This window comes from Alosa alosa, chromosome 12 (assembly GCF_017589495.1).
Source record: "Alosa alosa isolate M-15738 ecotype Scorff River chromosome 12, AALO_Geno_1.1, whole genome shotgun sequence".
NCBI classification, from domain to species: Eukaryota; Metazoa; Chordata; class Actinopteri; order Clupeiformes; family Clupeidae; genus Alosa; species Alosa alosa.
In genome coordinates, this window is record NC_063200.1 from 5849016 (window position 1) to 5866955 (window position 17940).

At 46.0% G+C, this 17940-nt stretch overlaps 1 protein-coding gene across 2 annotated transcripts in view; it reads right to left on the minus strand.

Moving 5' to 3' along the window:
- Positions 1–217: 217 nt before the first annotated feature.
- The window catches only part of nek6 (NIMA-related kinase 6), a 54291-nt gene continuing 36568 nt past the window's right edge, over positions 218–17940 (minus strand). For both annotated transcript variants that reach the window (XM_048259621.1, XM_048259620.1), the window contains 7 exons: positions 17932–17940; positions 14865–14975; positions 11095–11203; positions 9446–9553; positions 6596–6690; positions 4593–4706; positions 218–1523 (listed from right to left, as the gene is read on the minus strand). The exon at positions 17932–17940 is cut by the window's right edge and continues 54 nt beyond it. In XM_048259621.1, the coding sequence (XP_048115578.1) occupies positions 1413–1523; positions 4593–4706; positions 6596–6690; positions 9446–9553; positions 11095–11203; positions 14865–14975; positions 17932–17940 (657 nt within the window). In that variant the 3' untranslated portion in view covers positions 218–1412. The remainder of the gene's footprint in view (positions 1524–4592; positions 4707–6595; positions 6691–9445; positions 9554–11094; positions 11204–14864; positions 14976–17931) is intronic.

The following is a 17940-nucleotide window of genomic DNA, read 5'->3' on the forward strand; positions in this document are numbered from 1 at the left end:
TTAGATTTAACATTTATTTATTTCTCTCTTAATACAAAGATTTGAGTTTCCAAATGAGCCTGCTCAGCAGTACTCTAGTGATGCTCATCCTAATGAAATCCTTAAATGCATTTAGTTCAAATGACATGTAAAACATTCTCTGCGTTGACTGCATGAGTGGTTTAAACCTTCAATACTTCTGTTAATGAGCAACACAGGCAGACCCTGTTAAGAGGGGAATCATTTGCTAAAATTATGTATAACACAAAGCCTAAAGAATGAGGCACAAACCAAGATGAAACTCCCATCACCACTTGCACCTCCCATTCCACCAAAAAAGAAAAAACTGAGAGAAGAAAACAACGGAAAAACATTCATAGAATCTTTAAAGTAATGTTCAGTCCATGTGCCATTCACAGGACCACAAGGCACTTGTTTACACAGTTAATGAAGAGACAAACAAAGCTTATACTGTTACATCTGTGGTCTGTGCTGCACTTGTCACAGTCAACCTGCTGGCTGTCTCCAGATGCATGCTTAAACCCTCCAGGAGTTCGTTCACGTGTGACCTTGACTTTGAGGTCAGCGGCAACGCATGTCTAGCCACTCTCGCCAACCTTGCCCTAGCTAAAATGCAACAGAGCAAAAAAGAAAACACAGCCTGCGAGGAAAAAAAGCCTAGAAACACATCAAGGAGGAAAACAAATTTACAGAGAAAAAAAAAAACATTCATCAACACATCCGAGGTAAGTGATTAAATTGTGAGCATGGTTAACGTGAAGCACCTCAGTAAACATCGCTTTAAACAACACAAAAGAATAAGCATAGACCAAGAGGCACATTTGAAGCTGTCAATTCCACAAGGTGCATTGCAGAGAAGAAAAGTCAAAAGAGAGACTGAAAGCTATGCTAAGAGAGACTGGTCTGGAATGCAACCCCTCTGCTCATCTGACAACCATGTCTTGATGTCGCCTAACCTCCATTTCATCATCATCATCATCATCATTATCATCATAGTCGTCGTCCTAAGACATTGGGATTCTCTACATCAGCCAATGGAGGGGCAATACTCCTCATTACCAACGGTCACAAAGCCAATCACTGCGCTATATTGATAAAACCAGTTGTCAGTTCGACCAACTCACTTGTTTCAAGTCACAAGTGGGCCTCATTTCGCTTCAGTAAACTCATTTTTATTACAAACACATAACAAAGAAATGTTTAGTCCACTCATACTGCTGTGGAGAGAGAGCCGTCTCCATGTGAGGCCCCCCCTCCTGAGTCTCCTTCACGCTTTCTGTGCAGATGGGAGGGGGGAGGATCCGAAAGGCCAGGTGGCCGGCTTCTTATTTTCATGTAGTTGATGTTTTTTTGAGATGCTGCGGGTTTTTTGTCTGGTCCGTGGACGTCACCACAGGAGTCACAGCGGCCGCTCAGGTGCTGTCAGTCCTCATGTGCATCTGCCTGGCGATCTGCAGCACTAACACGATGTCCGGCCTCTGGTCTGGGTCCGGGTTGATGCACATGCTGACCAGTTCCCTCAGCTACAAAAAAAAAAAAAAAAAAACACATTATTGAACAATATCAAGAACATTGACCTACAGTTACTCCAACTGTCATTTCAAAACTCCAATAAAGTTATTTATTATTTTGTTTTATGCTCCAGGTCTGACAACCAAAGTCTAAAAACGGCTTTCACAGTTTGCCGACTTGGTACTCTGCGCAAGTTGTGCTTTTATTAGTTGCAAGACAAGCTCGTCGGTTCGCAATTGTTACTCTGAAACATACTGTACTGTAATGTCTATTTGAAGAATGATCTACTGTATAGCTAGAACAAGTAAATAAGACCATTTGATTTTCAATGCCAGCCCTTAAAATAGCATATGCCTATTGCTGTGTTTATTTAAATTAGAAGGTTTGGTTTCTGTTCTCTGTTAGCCTTCTGCTTGTTCCGTTTTAGGCCAAATGAAACTATGAAATATTGAATGTGGGCTACTAGCCTTTGAAGACATTACATCACATCAAACAATGTTGGCCTACAACTGGAGGGGGATGGGACCATAGAAGGCAAAGGAACAAATCACCCAAAGGGCCTCAGGTATATTTTTCTTCCACCTACATGACTGCTAAACTAGATCCCTTATAGACCAATGAAAATACATTCACAACTGGAAAAAGTAACAAAATTTGTGTTTGGCCAACTTGCCTATGGCAGCAGGAAATGTAAGGCAATGTAAGTCAGAATTATGTGCTCAAAGAGGGAGTGTTGGACCAGTGGTCCAGCTCTTAGATTCTGGACTGTGGGGCCAAAGGGATCGGATCTCAGTTGAGGCTCAGGAGATTTGAACAGCTGTCCCATCCATTCAAATGTACATGTATTTAAGCCAGGAAGGATGTATTTCAGGAGCCGGAGGTCCAAACCGACGTACTATTATAATCTTTTTCCTGTGTGAACCAGGAAAAGTCCTTCACATTTTACAGGCAAAAGGAAAGCTTGTACACCATTTTGTGCCTAACCTAATTAAAACGCCTCCAGGGACACCTCCAGTGTGCAGCCAATAAGAAGCTAACACTGGCTCCCAAACCAGCAGCAGACGTGGCCAAGCTTACCATTAGAACACAAACTCAACTATTTCAAGTGAAACTGGTGAAATGGCAAAAATGGTATTTTTTAATGCACGGTCAAGCAGCAAAATGACCTTATTTTCCCAGCAGTTTATGAAGAACAAATAGCAAATATAGTTAACAATAAAACAATGCACTGCACTACATTTACATACCATTTACAAATTTATACCATGTGTTGATTTAAAGGTGTGTGTGTGTGTGTGTGTGTGTGTGTGTGTGTGTGTGTGTGTGTGTGTGTGTGTGTGTGTGTGTGTGTGTGTGTGTGTGTGTGTGTGTGTGTGTGTGTGTGTGGTATTTTAAGGGAAGTGGAGATATTTCCCTTGAGCGAGAGGAAAGGTTTTCTGTCATCGCTTCAGTGGCACCTCCACTTCACATGCCATTCACGCCAGACGCCAGAGAGAGAGAGAGAAGGAGAGAGAGAGAGAAAGAGGGAAGGAGAGAGAGAGAGAAAGTGCACGTCCTGGCCAAGCGGCAGCGTACTGAACCTTGCACCCGTCATTAAAACAGATTTCTCAAACTGATCGTTGAGAGCCGACAAGCCCTGCTTAAGTCCTGACCTTTAAACGGCAAGACGCGATCACCGGGGTGTCACTCCGCCCGTCTGGCGAAAACACACACACACACACACACACACACACACTAGGCACAGCGTAGACGAGGGCGAGGGAGGGAGGAAGAGATGGAAGAGAGGAAGGTAGGCGCCCTGTAGAGGGTCACTGGCGGGAGTGATGTACGAGCTGCGGAGCTGAGAGGGTGCGGCTTCACTTGGGAGCCCCGTCCGTCACTCAGCCACTCAGCTGGCCGGCTGTGATGCAATAAGAAGGGGCTGCCGCTACGGGCTGCAAGCCCGCGACTCCCTGACCACCATGCAGTGCTCTCTCTGAAGGTCAGCAGAGCACCGTCACACTAGTCCATCCATACCCTCACCAAATCCATACAGCTCTCCATATACATGTCTGTGAACATGGCGTAGCTGAGGGCTGAGGGCTACACTATATATGTGTGCACTGCCTCTCTGCTCGCTGCACAGACCACAGCTCTTGGCCGGCTGCAGCACTGTAAGCGTACTGTCTGAGGGACGTGCGCATTCCTGCCCACTTCAGCCTTCTGCCAGAGCCTGCAGAGTTGGCCTGAGCCTGAGGGCTTGCCCGACGGCCACGGTCACGTGGCGCTCACAAAACCAGTCTATTCCAGATCACAGCCACTTGCTCGTCACTCTCTCTCTGTCTCTGAAGGTAGACTCATTATGGGACTGACTCACAGTCACCTTGCAGTCTCGTGGTGTGTGTGTGTGTGTGTGTGTGTGTGTGTGTGTGGGGCGCCCTCTCCGTCGCCCTACTGAGTCACGATCATTAACCGTCCTCTGAATCATCTCAGACGAGTGAACGCCTGCGATTGTCCAGACACTCACATTCCCACCCTCAGCCCCTTCCTTGACAAAATAAAAACACATTCCAGTGATTTCAGGAGTTAAGGCCATGAGTTAAGTGAGCCGTGCAACAATACCGACTCTGTGCCATCTAAGCCCTGGGCCAAGCCTCACACACTGAGCTGCCATTCCCCTCTCGCCCAGGCGCCATTACAACTCCCACTATCTAATGAACGCTATTTAACGGCCATGACATGTCCAATTGAATGTCGTTTTTTTTAAACCTTCCAGGAGAGGAAACCTCTTCAGGCTCCTGTGAGTAATCGGCACAAAGTGAGGATATTTCTCCACCGTTGTCTCAACATGTCTGCCGTGGTGTGCCCACGAAGAAGGTTTTAAATACTTAAATCTTTTAAGATGTAAAATAATATTTCCAAAGTCTTTGATAATACCCAGTTCAAGATGATTGTTTCATGTTCCGCTCTACTTGCGCCCATCCAAACCATCGGCTTGCACAACGCCTCTGAGATTCTGCACCACTACTACGGAATAAAACTGGTTTGTTTTTGCAACTTGTACACACAAACCTCTCACTCTCGAGTCCTATAATACGTACCTTCTCCGAGTAGTGGTCAGGTGGGAGGGGAGGGTAGTCACACTGCTCGATCTTATGGCACAGGGACAGCAGGTTCATCTTGTCCCCGTAAAAAGGGCTCTGAAGTGCCGCCATCTGAGGAGGGGAAAGAGGCTATTACACAAAGCAGACACTTTCCCCCATAGTGACTCACAAGCCTGTACGGCCGAAATGTGTTATTAGTGCTTGCACATGGTAGACTTGCACTCTTAAGTGCAATGCTCAGCCACTGCTGAATTAATGAAATGTCTAAACACACACACACACACACACACACACACACACACTACACACACACTTGCGGGTAGATTCATTTAGAACAGCAGGACACATGTTTTTGGCCGAGGCTGTAGTGTGACTGTTAAACCACAAAGAGCAGCACTGGCCCTGAGCAACGCACTGTAAATGTCTTGCAGCACTCTGGTAGGTGCGTCTGCTGCAAATCACATTCCCAGACAGGAAGAGACACTTGTTGACGTCAACATTCATTTCCTTCTCTTTTTTCCTCCGCCGTCCGCGTAGAACAAGCGGCTAAAATTGTTTGTGAAACTCTGTTTTTTTCCCCCTACAGCGAGCGAGAGACGTGGCGGGACAGAACAATGTGGAACCAGCATAAAAGAGGAACCGACTGACAAGCGAGCCTGCACGTTCTCTATTAACGGCCCTAGTGAGATTTCAGCTCCAATTAATCTCCTATTTGGCACCAAACAAAAACATCAGACTCGCAGACAACATCTGCTTAACTATTTCTTAGCACCAATAAGCCATTGTGAGAAAAACGGAAAATGATTTAACTCAGCTTTTCATCTGTCTTTAATACCTGTACTACATCCAAAACCTCTGCTACATTTCCATAATCCGCTCTCTGCTCCGAGCCTCTTGCTGCCTCCATTTGTGTTTTGGAGGAGAGGGGTAGGGTGGGGGGTGAGGGGCTCAGGTTGGTCGAGTCTGACCCAGTGATGCGGCTCTACTTTTAATAAGGAGGGAGACTGATAATTATTCTGACCTTTGACCTGAAGCTGTGACCAAAGCTTATTAGTATGATCAGTGAGCACCATGCTGAGAAGGGTGGGCACAGGAGAAAGAGAGAGAGAGAGAGAGAGAGAGTATGGAAGAGAGAAAGAAAGAAGGGGGGAGCTCATGAATACAAGTAGAGGCTGTCATAATGCACATACATCAAGACTCTTCAATAATGCCAACTCATTACACATTTGTAACAGCTAAACTGAGATATACAAAGTCCAAGACACCTTAGTATCGACATAGCGGAAGTATGCATAGATGATTCAATTCCAAACCCACAAAATGAGTCATTATCAATAAAGAAACTGTGCAAGGCTAGTTTGAGGACACACATACACACCCGCACACACACACACAGACACACACCACTCTCTTCTCCCTCCCTCTCAAAGTTGAGAGTGACAGGAAATGGAGTCAAAGAGTAAGTGACGCCACCAGCCCACACAATGCCAGTGTGGCGGAATGGTTGCACATCTGAGGGCTGAACACAGACTGGGTCTTTGAGCCACACATGACACACACACACACACACACACACACACACACACACACACACAGTCTCTCAGGCATAGCTTTGCGGGGCTGTTGTTACAGTAAATGCTCTCTCACAGTGAATCACCCGGGCCAGAGATCCACAGGGACTGAGGAGCATGAATGAGATCTTTATCCATGTCTATCGCCCTTTCTTCTCTTCTCTCTATATTTCTCTATTCCCAACTCTTTCTCTCCCTCTGCCTTCCTCCCTCTTTCATTCTCTCTCACGCAGACACGTACACACACTTGCACACACACACACACACACACACACACACACACACACTTGCACACGCACACACACACACACACTTGCAGATAATCGTCCATACTGAACTGAATGAACCAATGCCCAGCTGTAGTTGCTGTTAAGTGTGGGGAAGTGTGTGTGTGTGTCTGTGTGTGTGTGAGGGGGGGGGGTTCTCTACCTCATACAGGAGGCATCCCAGGGACCAGATGTCTGATTTGAAGTTGTAGCCATTCTCATGGATCCTTTCGGGGGACATATAATATGGTGTTCCCACTGCCGAGAAACACAGACAGACAGACAGACAGGAGAATGGAGGCAGTGTTAGTTACAACAGTCTTTCACTGATTAAGGTTGCGCAACAGAGCAGATGACAGCATTCGTTTAGGAGTGTCACAGTTATGCTTTTACAGACAAGCCAATTACATAATGGCGTTCATGTGGGTTTTGTGGTTGCGCATGTTCATATCTTTGTTACGGGCCTGCCAGATTACTCACCACTGTTTAATATGGGCAAAGAGGGTACCATCTCAGACATGCACAAGATATACTGTACACTGCAAATAGCATTACCAGCAGTTCTGTTTAAGATGCAATCAGCACACTTATGAAGGACAGACATAGCGAGTGGGGACCAGGAGACTCATTACAGAACAGAAAGATTTGTCCCATCAAATCTCAAAGGTATGAAATAAAATTCCATCTACCCATTACAGAGACTGTTCCCACATAATCCTAAGGTCTGTGTGTGTGTGTGTGTGTGTGTGTGTGTGTGTGTGTGTGTGTGTGTGTGTGTGTGTGTCTGAGACCATGAGCTGCGGGCCTGAACCCGAATCGATGTCTGCACGGCAGCTCCACTGCTCAGTGCCTCTCTGTTCTGGACTAATCAGTCCCTGCCTGCCCGGTCAACATGCGCATTAGTCAATCGGAGAGGAAGCAGACAAGCAGCGAGCGATCCATCAGCCCAGACCTCCACTCTGCCGATAGCTTTCAGCCGGCCCGCTGAACCACACCAGGATTGAGGGGGGATCTATGGGGAATTACAATAGAGCAGCGGCCCTGACACAGACGGAGCTGAGCGGAGGCATCCTGGCCAGCTGTGGACTTGGACACATTGATCTGATTATCTGCAAGACTGGGCAGTTGGTGGATCTGTGAGGGATCCGAAGGCGTGTGCCAGAGATATGAGATGGTATGACGCTCACTATCAGTGCGCTATAACACCACACTGTTGTATATTTCGTTGAAAGTTAGTGCTCGTGTTAACTTTCGCGACTGATGCAGATAGATAGTGAGAGCGTCCAAGTTCTGAGAATTCACGGCTTTTGGGGCTTTGCTTAACCTCATCAGCCCAACTGGTGCACTGTGCGTCAGAATTCACAACCCTCCTCACAACCCTCCTTCTCTGTTAAATTGCTACGGAATTATTTCTATACTTTGACACTTTAATCACGTTAAAGATCACAAGCGGGGCATTCCAGCGAGACTGGCCACTTGCCTGTACGCTCAAGTATTAAAATAAAAAAAGAAATCAAGAAATGAAATCAAATTGCCTCAGTTACATACAGCGCTGCGTTCAGCTGCACACCCATTACTCTCATTTGAATTTTTCACCAACCAGTGATTGTGAAAAGCAGAAGCAGTGCTTTGCAGTGATACCAAGCACATACTTATGGGTCACAGGGATCACGTTATAAACACAGACGAAGTGACAGCAAAATAATAACTTACAAGTCGCTTCATGATGTGACTAGCTCAACTCACCGAATCAGACGCTATCGTGTGTTTTCCTAGCATGTTCATAATCCTGTTTTGAGATCCTAGCAAATTCCTGCATGGTATCCAATTCAAGGCTCAAATTGCATCCCACTTTGTTCGACAAAGAAACACTATTTTTGCCTTTACTTTGTTCGTTGCAATGCTCAGGTTCAGATCAAGTCAGGTCAGGTCAGTGATTGATTACATTTTTCATCACTGAATTAAAATGGAATTTAATTATGTGACACCACATATTTGTGTAAATTGCTCAGCCCCAGAGTATCCTTCCACCAGGGTTCTTATATTGCCCTATTCAGGACAGTCTGTCCTACACACACATGAAAGGCATGTCCAGCTTGCTGTGGTGAGATACTTGTCAAAATGTAAGAATTTTATAATACGGTTTTTGCCTTTTCATTATTTAAAAATCAAAATCAAATCAATGAAAGTATTAATACAGATTTGGGTAGCCTGAATTCTGCTGAAAAAAACAATATATAGCATGTGTGAATGGCACTTACAATGACCAGGATAAAACCTTAGCCTAAAGGTAGTAAAAAAAATGCCCTTAAAATAGCCTCAGGCTGATACGGGGTTAAGGCTAGAGACTTTAGATCACACAACAGAAACAAAGAAACCTCACACTTAAATGAACATATAATGTGGAGGTGCTGCTCTGGACCACAACCATGGAAAAAAGGGCACCATACTGTATGACCTCTCTAGCCTGCCCCCCCTGCGTGAAGAGGCATCGGGTGGAGGATGACATGCTCACAGTGGAATCTGCTGGAGGGTTCGTGAAGACTTCAGATCATGCAACAGATACAAAGCAACCTCACACCAAAGTGAATGGATTTGTGGAGATGCTGCTCTGGACCACAGCCATGAAGAGAGGGCACCATGTGAGGCATCCAGCCTGGTCTCCCCCCTGCGTAGAGGGGCAGCGTCTGGAGGATAGGGTGCTGGAGGGCTGGTGGAGGCCCAAGCCCAGGCGTGTTCTCCCCAGCAGAGAGGACTGAGAGCAGACTGTACCTGTGAATAAATTAGCATAGCCACCGCCTGTGATCCTTCACGTTAGCCGACATGGGGGTCGCCGACCTTTCACGAGCTGTTGCCATGGAGACCTCATGGTTTTTTTTGGCAAGAGCGCTGCTGCTCAAGTTGAGCCTATCACTGCCTGCCTGTGAGGTGTGTGTGTGTGTGTGTGTGTGTGTGTGTGTGTGTGTGTGTGTGTGTGTGTGTGTGTGTGTGTGTGTGTGTGTGTGGTGCTCACCTAGAGAATGTGCCGCAGTTGTTTTGGAGCTGAAGAAACGACCCAGTCCCAGGTCTCCCAGTTTCACCTGGCCCGTGGCAGTGATGAACACGTTAGCTGGCTTGATGTCTGTGAGTCCAGAAAGAGAGGAAGGACATCAAAAGAATATATCAGCAGCAAGGAATATATCAGCACACACAGGAAAAGTCTCAGTATTTCCTCAATGAGATCATTTCTCTCTCTCTCTCTCTCTCTCTCTCTCTCTTTCTCTCCCTCCCTCTCTTTTTCTCAATGCATTCTTTACAACAGTTCTCAACCCTTTTCCTGGGTGACTCCAGCACTGCACATCTCTCCCTGCTCCGAGCATACCTGGCTCAAGTCAGTGCAATAATGGGTCTCTCCATCAGCAGATTCAGGTGTGTTTAGACAAGCTACGCAAAGCCAGGTCAGCTTAACTGTCCGAACCCAGCTTTTAACCAAATTCCACGTGTCCAAAGCCTAGAAATGATCCTGATGAGTAACAGGTACCACCTTGTTCCCTGACTACAGAACTGAAAACAGGACATGCCACTGACCCCTGCAGCCCAGAGCTTGGATTAAAACAACCCTTTTCACCAGTAGGGTTTCACACTAAAGCAAAAGAAGGCTTTGAGGTCTGCGCTCCCTCCTTCAGCTCATGGGGGCCGGTGATTGTTTTTGCACTTCCTCTAACCCCTCCGCGCCTTCCTGTCGTTACCCAAAACCCATAAGACTTTTATGAGCTCTAAGGTCGCACAGGCAAACACTAAACAAGCCTCCACAGGTTCTGCACAGCATGTTTACATGTCGTACCTAATCAGGCCTGCTCAGAAAGCAGGACACGTGCTTGGGTTATAAACATGGCCATGAGATTAAAGAGACAGATTTCACAGTATTCTGCACTGATAAAATGTGCCAAACGCCTGCACAGCAGACTCTGCAGCACAATTGTAAACACAACTTAAAGCAGACTCCTTAACAAGTAAATACAATGAAATGGAGGAGGAACAGCTTAGACGTTATCCTTGCACTGTTGCACTGTTGGACTTACTTATTTGCACCATCACCGTGACACTCACTCTCATAGAGCACCTTACAATGCACACTGAATTACAGGCTCAGTCCCTGCCCCGACATGCTTGATCATCCTTAAGCACACTGTGTTGATATTTGATTTAGTTTATATAGTATATTTAGTATTTAGTATTTTAGTATCATGTTTATCTTCTACTGTCTCTATTGTACAGTGGAGTTTTTTATATGTATATTACTTTTCTGCCGTAAGTGCATGTTGTGTGTGATGTCTGACTGAGACCTTGAATTTCCCCTTGGGGATCAATAAAGTATCTATCTATCTATCTATCTATCTATCTATCTATCTATCTATCTATCTACAGTAAGTACAGGAGAAATTATATCAGCTACAAGGCCACACAGAAACTAAACAGGTTCAATGAGTCCACCATCAGGATTCTTAGTTAATAACACACAATGATGTACTAATTAATAACACACACCATGTACTAATTAATGGATGAGGGAAAGGTACAGCCTAGCTGTTCTGAAAAAGAGGAACATGAGACCAGAGTGCCTTAGGGAGAGAAAGGGAGGAGAGGAGGAGAGAAGGAGGAGGAGGAAGGGTGAAGACGTACCCCTGTGCATGACTCTGCGGGAGTGCATATGCTCCAGAGCGCTGCACAGCTGGACAAAATACTTCCAGATCGTTCTCTCTGGGATGAGCCGCCGTTTCTTCTTAAAGTACTGCAGGAGGGAAGAGAGGGGAAAGGGTGAGAAGTGTGGTAGAAGACACAAATACACACACACACACACACACACACACACACACACACACACACACACACACACACACACACACACACACACACACACACACACACACACACACACACACACACACATACACATAACACACACACACACACACACACACACACACACACACACACACATACACACACACACACACACACACACACACACACACACACACACACACAGACATCCATGTCAAAAGTCAAATCCACAGCCAACACCCAAATCATTGCCACCATAAAAGGAATAACCGCTCCGCACATTAACATTTAACCCTCTCGACGTAAGGGTCTCTAATTATGGCCCATTAACGAGGGGCTTCTGACGAGCTCTGACACTCCCCAGGGGAAGGAAGCGCCTAATTAAACCAAACAGAGCTAATTAACGAGGTGAAACAACAAATGTTTGCATTTTTATTATTTTTCTATCTTCTATTTTTTACCCTTCCTCGTTCTCATCTTTCTTGTTTCTTTTTTATTCTATTTTCATCTTATGTTGCCCTTGGGTTTGAAGTTTGCTTCTGATTGTGGGTCGCAAAAATTAGCGGGATTAGGGAGATGAATTTTCCTCAGAATTTCTTCAGAATTTTGGGGAGTGTGTCTAACAAACAACAGGCGAGAGCCATCTTGCACTTACTCAATGTCCCGTCTTTATTGCAACATTTCCACCTACACAATAGTTTTCCTCATGCCTGACAAAGACCCTGTGTGAGTCAGAACACTGCGATAAAACAACTTTGTGGACATATTCTTTTTCCTACCTCTACCTTATCTATGAAACTTGATCTCTGGCTGCACACCTTTGAACTTTTTTGAACGTGCACATATTGTTCATCTTCTTTTAAACACAAAAGCCCTGCAGCAGACCAACGTTGTTTTTCCTGCAAAATGTGACTTTTAGGAGATATCACGGCGAGGCGAGGAGAGAGAGAGAGAGAGAGAGAGAGAGAGGAAGCAGATGATGAATGGCAGCCGCATGAGAACAATAAATAAAAGAGAGCTGAGCGATTGAGAGCGAGAGCGCCAGGGAGATAAATGAGATATGAACAGAGGAAGAGAATGGGGAAGGGCATAAAAACACAGAGAGGAAGACCCGAGGAAAAGAGAGCACACACAGGAAGAGGTGGACCAGGAACAGGACTAGAGAGAGGAGCGCACACACAGGAAGAGGTGGACCAGGAACAGGACTAACAGAGGAGCGCATTACACAGGAAGAGGACCAGGAACAGGACACGCACACAGGAAGAGGTGGACCAGGAACAGGACTAGAGAGAGGAGCGCACACACAGGAAGAGGTGGACCAGGAACAGGACTAGAGAGAGGAGCGCACACACAGGAAGAGGTGGACCAGGAACAGGACTAGAGAGAGGAGAGCACACACAGGAAGAGGTGGACCAGGAACAGGACTAGAGAGAGGGCGCACACAGGAAGAGGTGGACCAGGAACAGGACTAGAGAGGGCGCACACACAGGAAGAGGTGGACCAGGAACAGGACTAGAGAGAGGAGCGCACACACAGGAAGAGGTGGACCAGGAACAGGACTAGAGAGAGGAGCGCACACACAGGAAGAGGTGGACCAGGAACAGGACTAGAGAGAGGAGCGCACACACAGAGAACACTCAGAGGAGACAGAGGGAGGCATGGCATGTTACGCATATATATATGTTGGTTTTACCCCTAGTGTATTGCTCTTGCTATCACATCAGTATAGGGAAACATTGGGGATATAGGGGATATGCCATAACAAGTGCTGAGCAGTTGTCCCTACCACCAGGGTTTTCTTCTTTAGGTATACTCTGAACATTTTGGGTTAATCAATTGATAAATTTTGCTTAGCTATTTTATCTCACTTCTGAAAGTTCAGAAGGGAAGCAAGCAAGATATTTCCACGAGATTAGACGTGGTTCTGCAAAGCCTAGCGATAATGGTTCAGAAGGGAAGCAAGCAAGCGGAAACAAAAGAGAGTTCAAATTCATGGTGACTTGCACAGCTTACCACATCTGTGACGTGAACGAGTGACTTTTGAAAACATTGTATTGCACTAACAACAATGTTCATCTAAGGCTGAATTTTTAAAAGCACCATAGCATTCCAGGTGGAACGGCAACTGTTCAAGTCAGTAGTTATCATAGGTATTTAGGTAATTAAGGTAATTCTAATATGGAGCGGTGGTAGCGTAGTGGTTGCTAGCATGCAGTAGCCAGAAAAGTTGTGGGTTCAATTCCCAGCTTCCACCGTTGTGCCCTTGAGCAAGGCATTTAACCCAGAGTTGCTCTGGGGACAATGTAACAATGCCATGTAATATAATTGACGTATGTAAGTCGCTTTGGAAAAAACATCTGATCTGTGGTGTTCCCCAGGGGTCGACCTTGGAGCCACTATTATTAAAACTTTATAAAGGCTACTCCCATAAGTAATTATATTTGGTAAAAATGAGGAAAGACATAAGGTTGTCACTCTTCAGGATGCTGTGTCAAAAATCTACCACCTCAAAAGAATTGCCAAACATTTTTATGATGATTTAAAAAAAACGAATTTATACATTTCTCTCCAGCAGGGTTGATTACTGCAATGGGCTTTTCACAGATGTTTCTAAAAAGACCATCAAACTACTTCAGGTGATGCAAAATGCAGCAGCTAGGGTTCTCATGAAAACAAAAAGAACTGACCACATTACTCCAATACTTAAGTCCCTGCACTGGCTTCAAATAAGCTATGCAGTTGAGCTTTGGAACCAACTTCTGGATGACATTAAAATGCCTCAAATGTTTCCAGTTTAAAATCTAAACTTAAGACCAAACTGTTCTCAGATGCTTTCTGCTAACTGATCAAATTAACTTTCTGTTGATCAGATGCACTATGTTGTATGTGTTTTAACATTCTATTTATGTACTTTTTTACTACTTTTACTATTGCCCATATGCTTTTATGGACTATTCTTTGCTTTTTAATGTAAATCGCATTGAACTACCCCTGTGTATGAAATGCCCTATATAAATAACCGTGCCTTAGACTAGCAAGGCAACAGTAGTAGCCTTCAGAATGCTTTTTTCCTACTGGATAGTCAGGTGTTACCAGACTTTTCAGGTTTTCTATCTCCTATCATCTTATTTCTATTAATGTATCAAGTTGACAGGTGTGGACAGGGAGACAGAGGGAGGAAGGGCTGACAGAAGAGAGGAAGAAGAGAGGATGAAGAGAGGAGAGGAGAGGAGAGGAGGAGAAAAGATGAGGACAGTGGGGCACAGGGCCTGTGACAGCTCTGTGGCACATATCAGATGGACCCAGGCCCTCCTTAACCCTCCCAACCACACACACACACACACACACACACACACACACCTAGGCCCTTTTTAACCCACCCACTCACACATACACACACACAAACTCACACACTCCCGTCACACCTCATCAGCCCAGAGGGAGGGACAGCACATGCACTCCCCACACACACACACACACACACACACACACACACACACATGGGCCCCTGTCTGTCACAGCTCGACAGCCCACGACCCAGTGCCTGCTCCCGGCCCCCGCCACCACTCCCCACCCCGGCAGTCAAGATGCCCGCGGGACCCACTGACCTTAATCATCTGCGAAAGGTCGCCGGCGTCAGCCAGCTCCAGCACGATGTTGAGCTCGTTGTCCTCGATGAACGAGTCCAGGTACTTGATCACGTTGGGATGGTTCAGCTGCTGCAGGGCCACCAGGGGAAAGGGGACGAGGAGAAGGGGAAGAGAGAGAGAGAGAGAGAGAGAGAGAGAGAGAGGGAGAGAGAGAGGAGCCAGTGTGTCAGTTCAGGCTGTCTGGAGTCAAGATTTACATTTTACGTATACATACATTACATCACATCTATTTATAGAGCAAATGCTTTTTCTCTGAAGAAGCTTATAATACACAATGTACATTTTTCAACATATGTGTGGCCCCCTCAAGGGCTCCATCTGGTTGGCAGTGACATCGTTGAGAGCGTGACTTTTGCTTTGAGAGCGTGACTTTGACTTGTGCTGTGCGCTCTGCTTTTGTTAGTGTTAGTGGTTTGTGGTTTAGTCTAGTGTGCAATGTGCCTAGGCTTCTCTGTTTTGATCTGTGGCTGACTGTTGTTGCTCACTACCTGTAGAGTTGTTGATCACTAACGAGTTTTGCCCGTAACACAGCATTTACCAATACATGAGTTTCTGCAATGGTTGATGAGGATAAACTGTCCCTTTTGCTGCCTGTACAAAGATACCATTTCCATTGTCTCTGATACTGGAATAATGTATGCATTATAGTGTCTCCACATAACCTGCTCTCTTGTAAAGGCAAAAGAAAAGCATTTGAAGGGTACAGCTGGTTAAGCTTACTTTAAATGGCTGACAGAGATGTATACAGTACCACATGCAACCCATTTTGAACTACACTGTGCCCCCTGAAATCTGTACTTGATGGTTGGCTTCCTATAAACAAACATAGGGGGCTCTTGCTCACGTCTCTTTCAGGCCTGCACACATCAGACAGCATAGTGCCAGACATAAAGCAAAGTCACAATAAACAAACAAATTAAATAAATAAATAAATAAAGCCCGTCAGCAAACTGTCAACAATTCCCTAAGAGCATAAATGATGTTTGATACGTGTGCCAAAAAAACTCACAACTATTCCTGACTGTGCGCTGCAGCTATAAGAGAAGACGCAAACAAAAGACTAGCATTAGCTTTTTGACAAGGCTGATTTTTGACTGTTTCCTCTGAAACACTGACACCCGACACTCAACAAGAGAAGTGTCATGTCATCCCGTCTCACTGCCTGATGGATCAAGGCCCTGATGTGAGGGAGAGGCCGTGACACGAGTGGTCGCGCTAAAAGAGGAACGCTCCTCGGAAAAAGAAGCAGTGGCAGCGAGACAGTGCTCTTCTAGTTGATCGCTTGTTTGATAATCTCTCCTTTATCTGTTGACGCGAGTTTGCAATTTTGACACAGTCCACTGGGACTGCAGAGAGGAGCCAAAATAACGGAGGGGGTGGGGGGGTGGGGTGGAGGAGGGGAACCTTCTGTTTGTTTACTTGTCAACAGCGGGACAGGAAGGGATGGCAAGAGTTGAAGCGAAAGTTCTAAGGGAACGCGATTATCTGCTTCATTCAGAGACCTGTTTGGTAAGTCAGAGTAGTCAAAGAGAATAGGCGTTTTATCTACCTTTTTATGCTCTATTTCCCCTCTTTCTTTCTTCCCTTCATTCCAAGCACTATCAAAACACCACTCTCCCTCTCATCTATCTCCCTCTCTCTGTCTCTCTCTCTCTCTCTCTATCCCTCTCTCTCTCTCTTCCCTTTCCACAACATGTTGTTGCATTTTCTACCTATCCTGTACGGGCGGGGGGGGGGGGGATCGCGTCCAGGAGCCGGAGTGTCTGCGTGCCTGCAGCGCTGGCGGCGGTGTGAGGGGGAGATTAGCAGCAGCAGCGCGGGCTGGATGAAGAGCGCGTTATTATGTGCCTCTGCACGCTGCACATGTGGGACGCGGCGGCGAGTGGAGCAGAGTGTGATGGCAGATGTGCACTGTGAGGCCCATAAAGACAACCTCCAATGAGTATGCAGCAACAAGTGTGTGCTTGTGTGTGTGTAGTAAACAGAGAGAGTGTGACTTTGTGATATCATTCTTTTTTTTATTGTGTGGGAGTAATTTTATAGGTGTGTATTTATCTGTGTTTATGCATGTGTGTGCATGTGCATGTACAGATACATTGGTGTGTATGCCTATTGTGCTTATGTGTGTATGCCTATTGTTTGTGCGTATGTCTTTGTGTAGGTGTATGTGTGAGTATAGTGTGTGTGTGTGTGTGTGTGTGTGTGTGTGTGTGTTTATGTGTGTGTGTGTGTGTGTGTGTGTGTGTGTGTGTGTGTGTGTGTGTGTTTCTTCAATCCCCCCACAGCCTTAGTCTCTCTGGCACTATAATGGCAAATATAACATCTCTCTCCTCTGCTCTGCTCTCCTCTGCTGTCCTGAGCGTGGATGCAGATGCGGCAGCCTCCTGTCATAAAGTCCCCTCGACCGCCCCTGACAGAGCCCGAGTGCCTCACCTCCGGGAGGGGCCGTTATGAGGTGTGTCATAAACAACATGGAGGATTTATGCTGCTCTAAAAAGCCCCCCCACCCCACCCACCCACCACACACACACACACTCCCCTCCTCATCTGCCCCACTCCCACCACCACCACTACCACACCCCCAGCTCACTGCAGGGGCAGAACAGGCAGCAGATGCTAAGCCATTGATTTGACGGGGCATTAAAGTGACAGGCTGAAGGCAGGCAGGCCAGAACTGACAGCTAAAAGACAAGGCAGCAGTGTGTAACATTTTCTCTCTCTCTCTCGGACTCTCTCACACACACTGTCTCTCTCTGCCTCTCTCACTGTCTTCCTCTCTCACACACTGAACCTCAACATCCATAAATATTCATGATGAGAATAAAACAGACACATAAAACACACACATAGTGATTCAGATCTTGAGTGCATCTAGATAGAAGTGTAAAACTTAGCACCATACAACCAGACTCCATATGCAGTGCAATATTACACCAGGGTTAAGTACCCTTTATGAAAATATCTGACTGTATATCAGATCAGCACATGCCTTTGACAACCCATGACTTGTGTTGCCAGCTCTTACCTTCAGGAG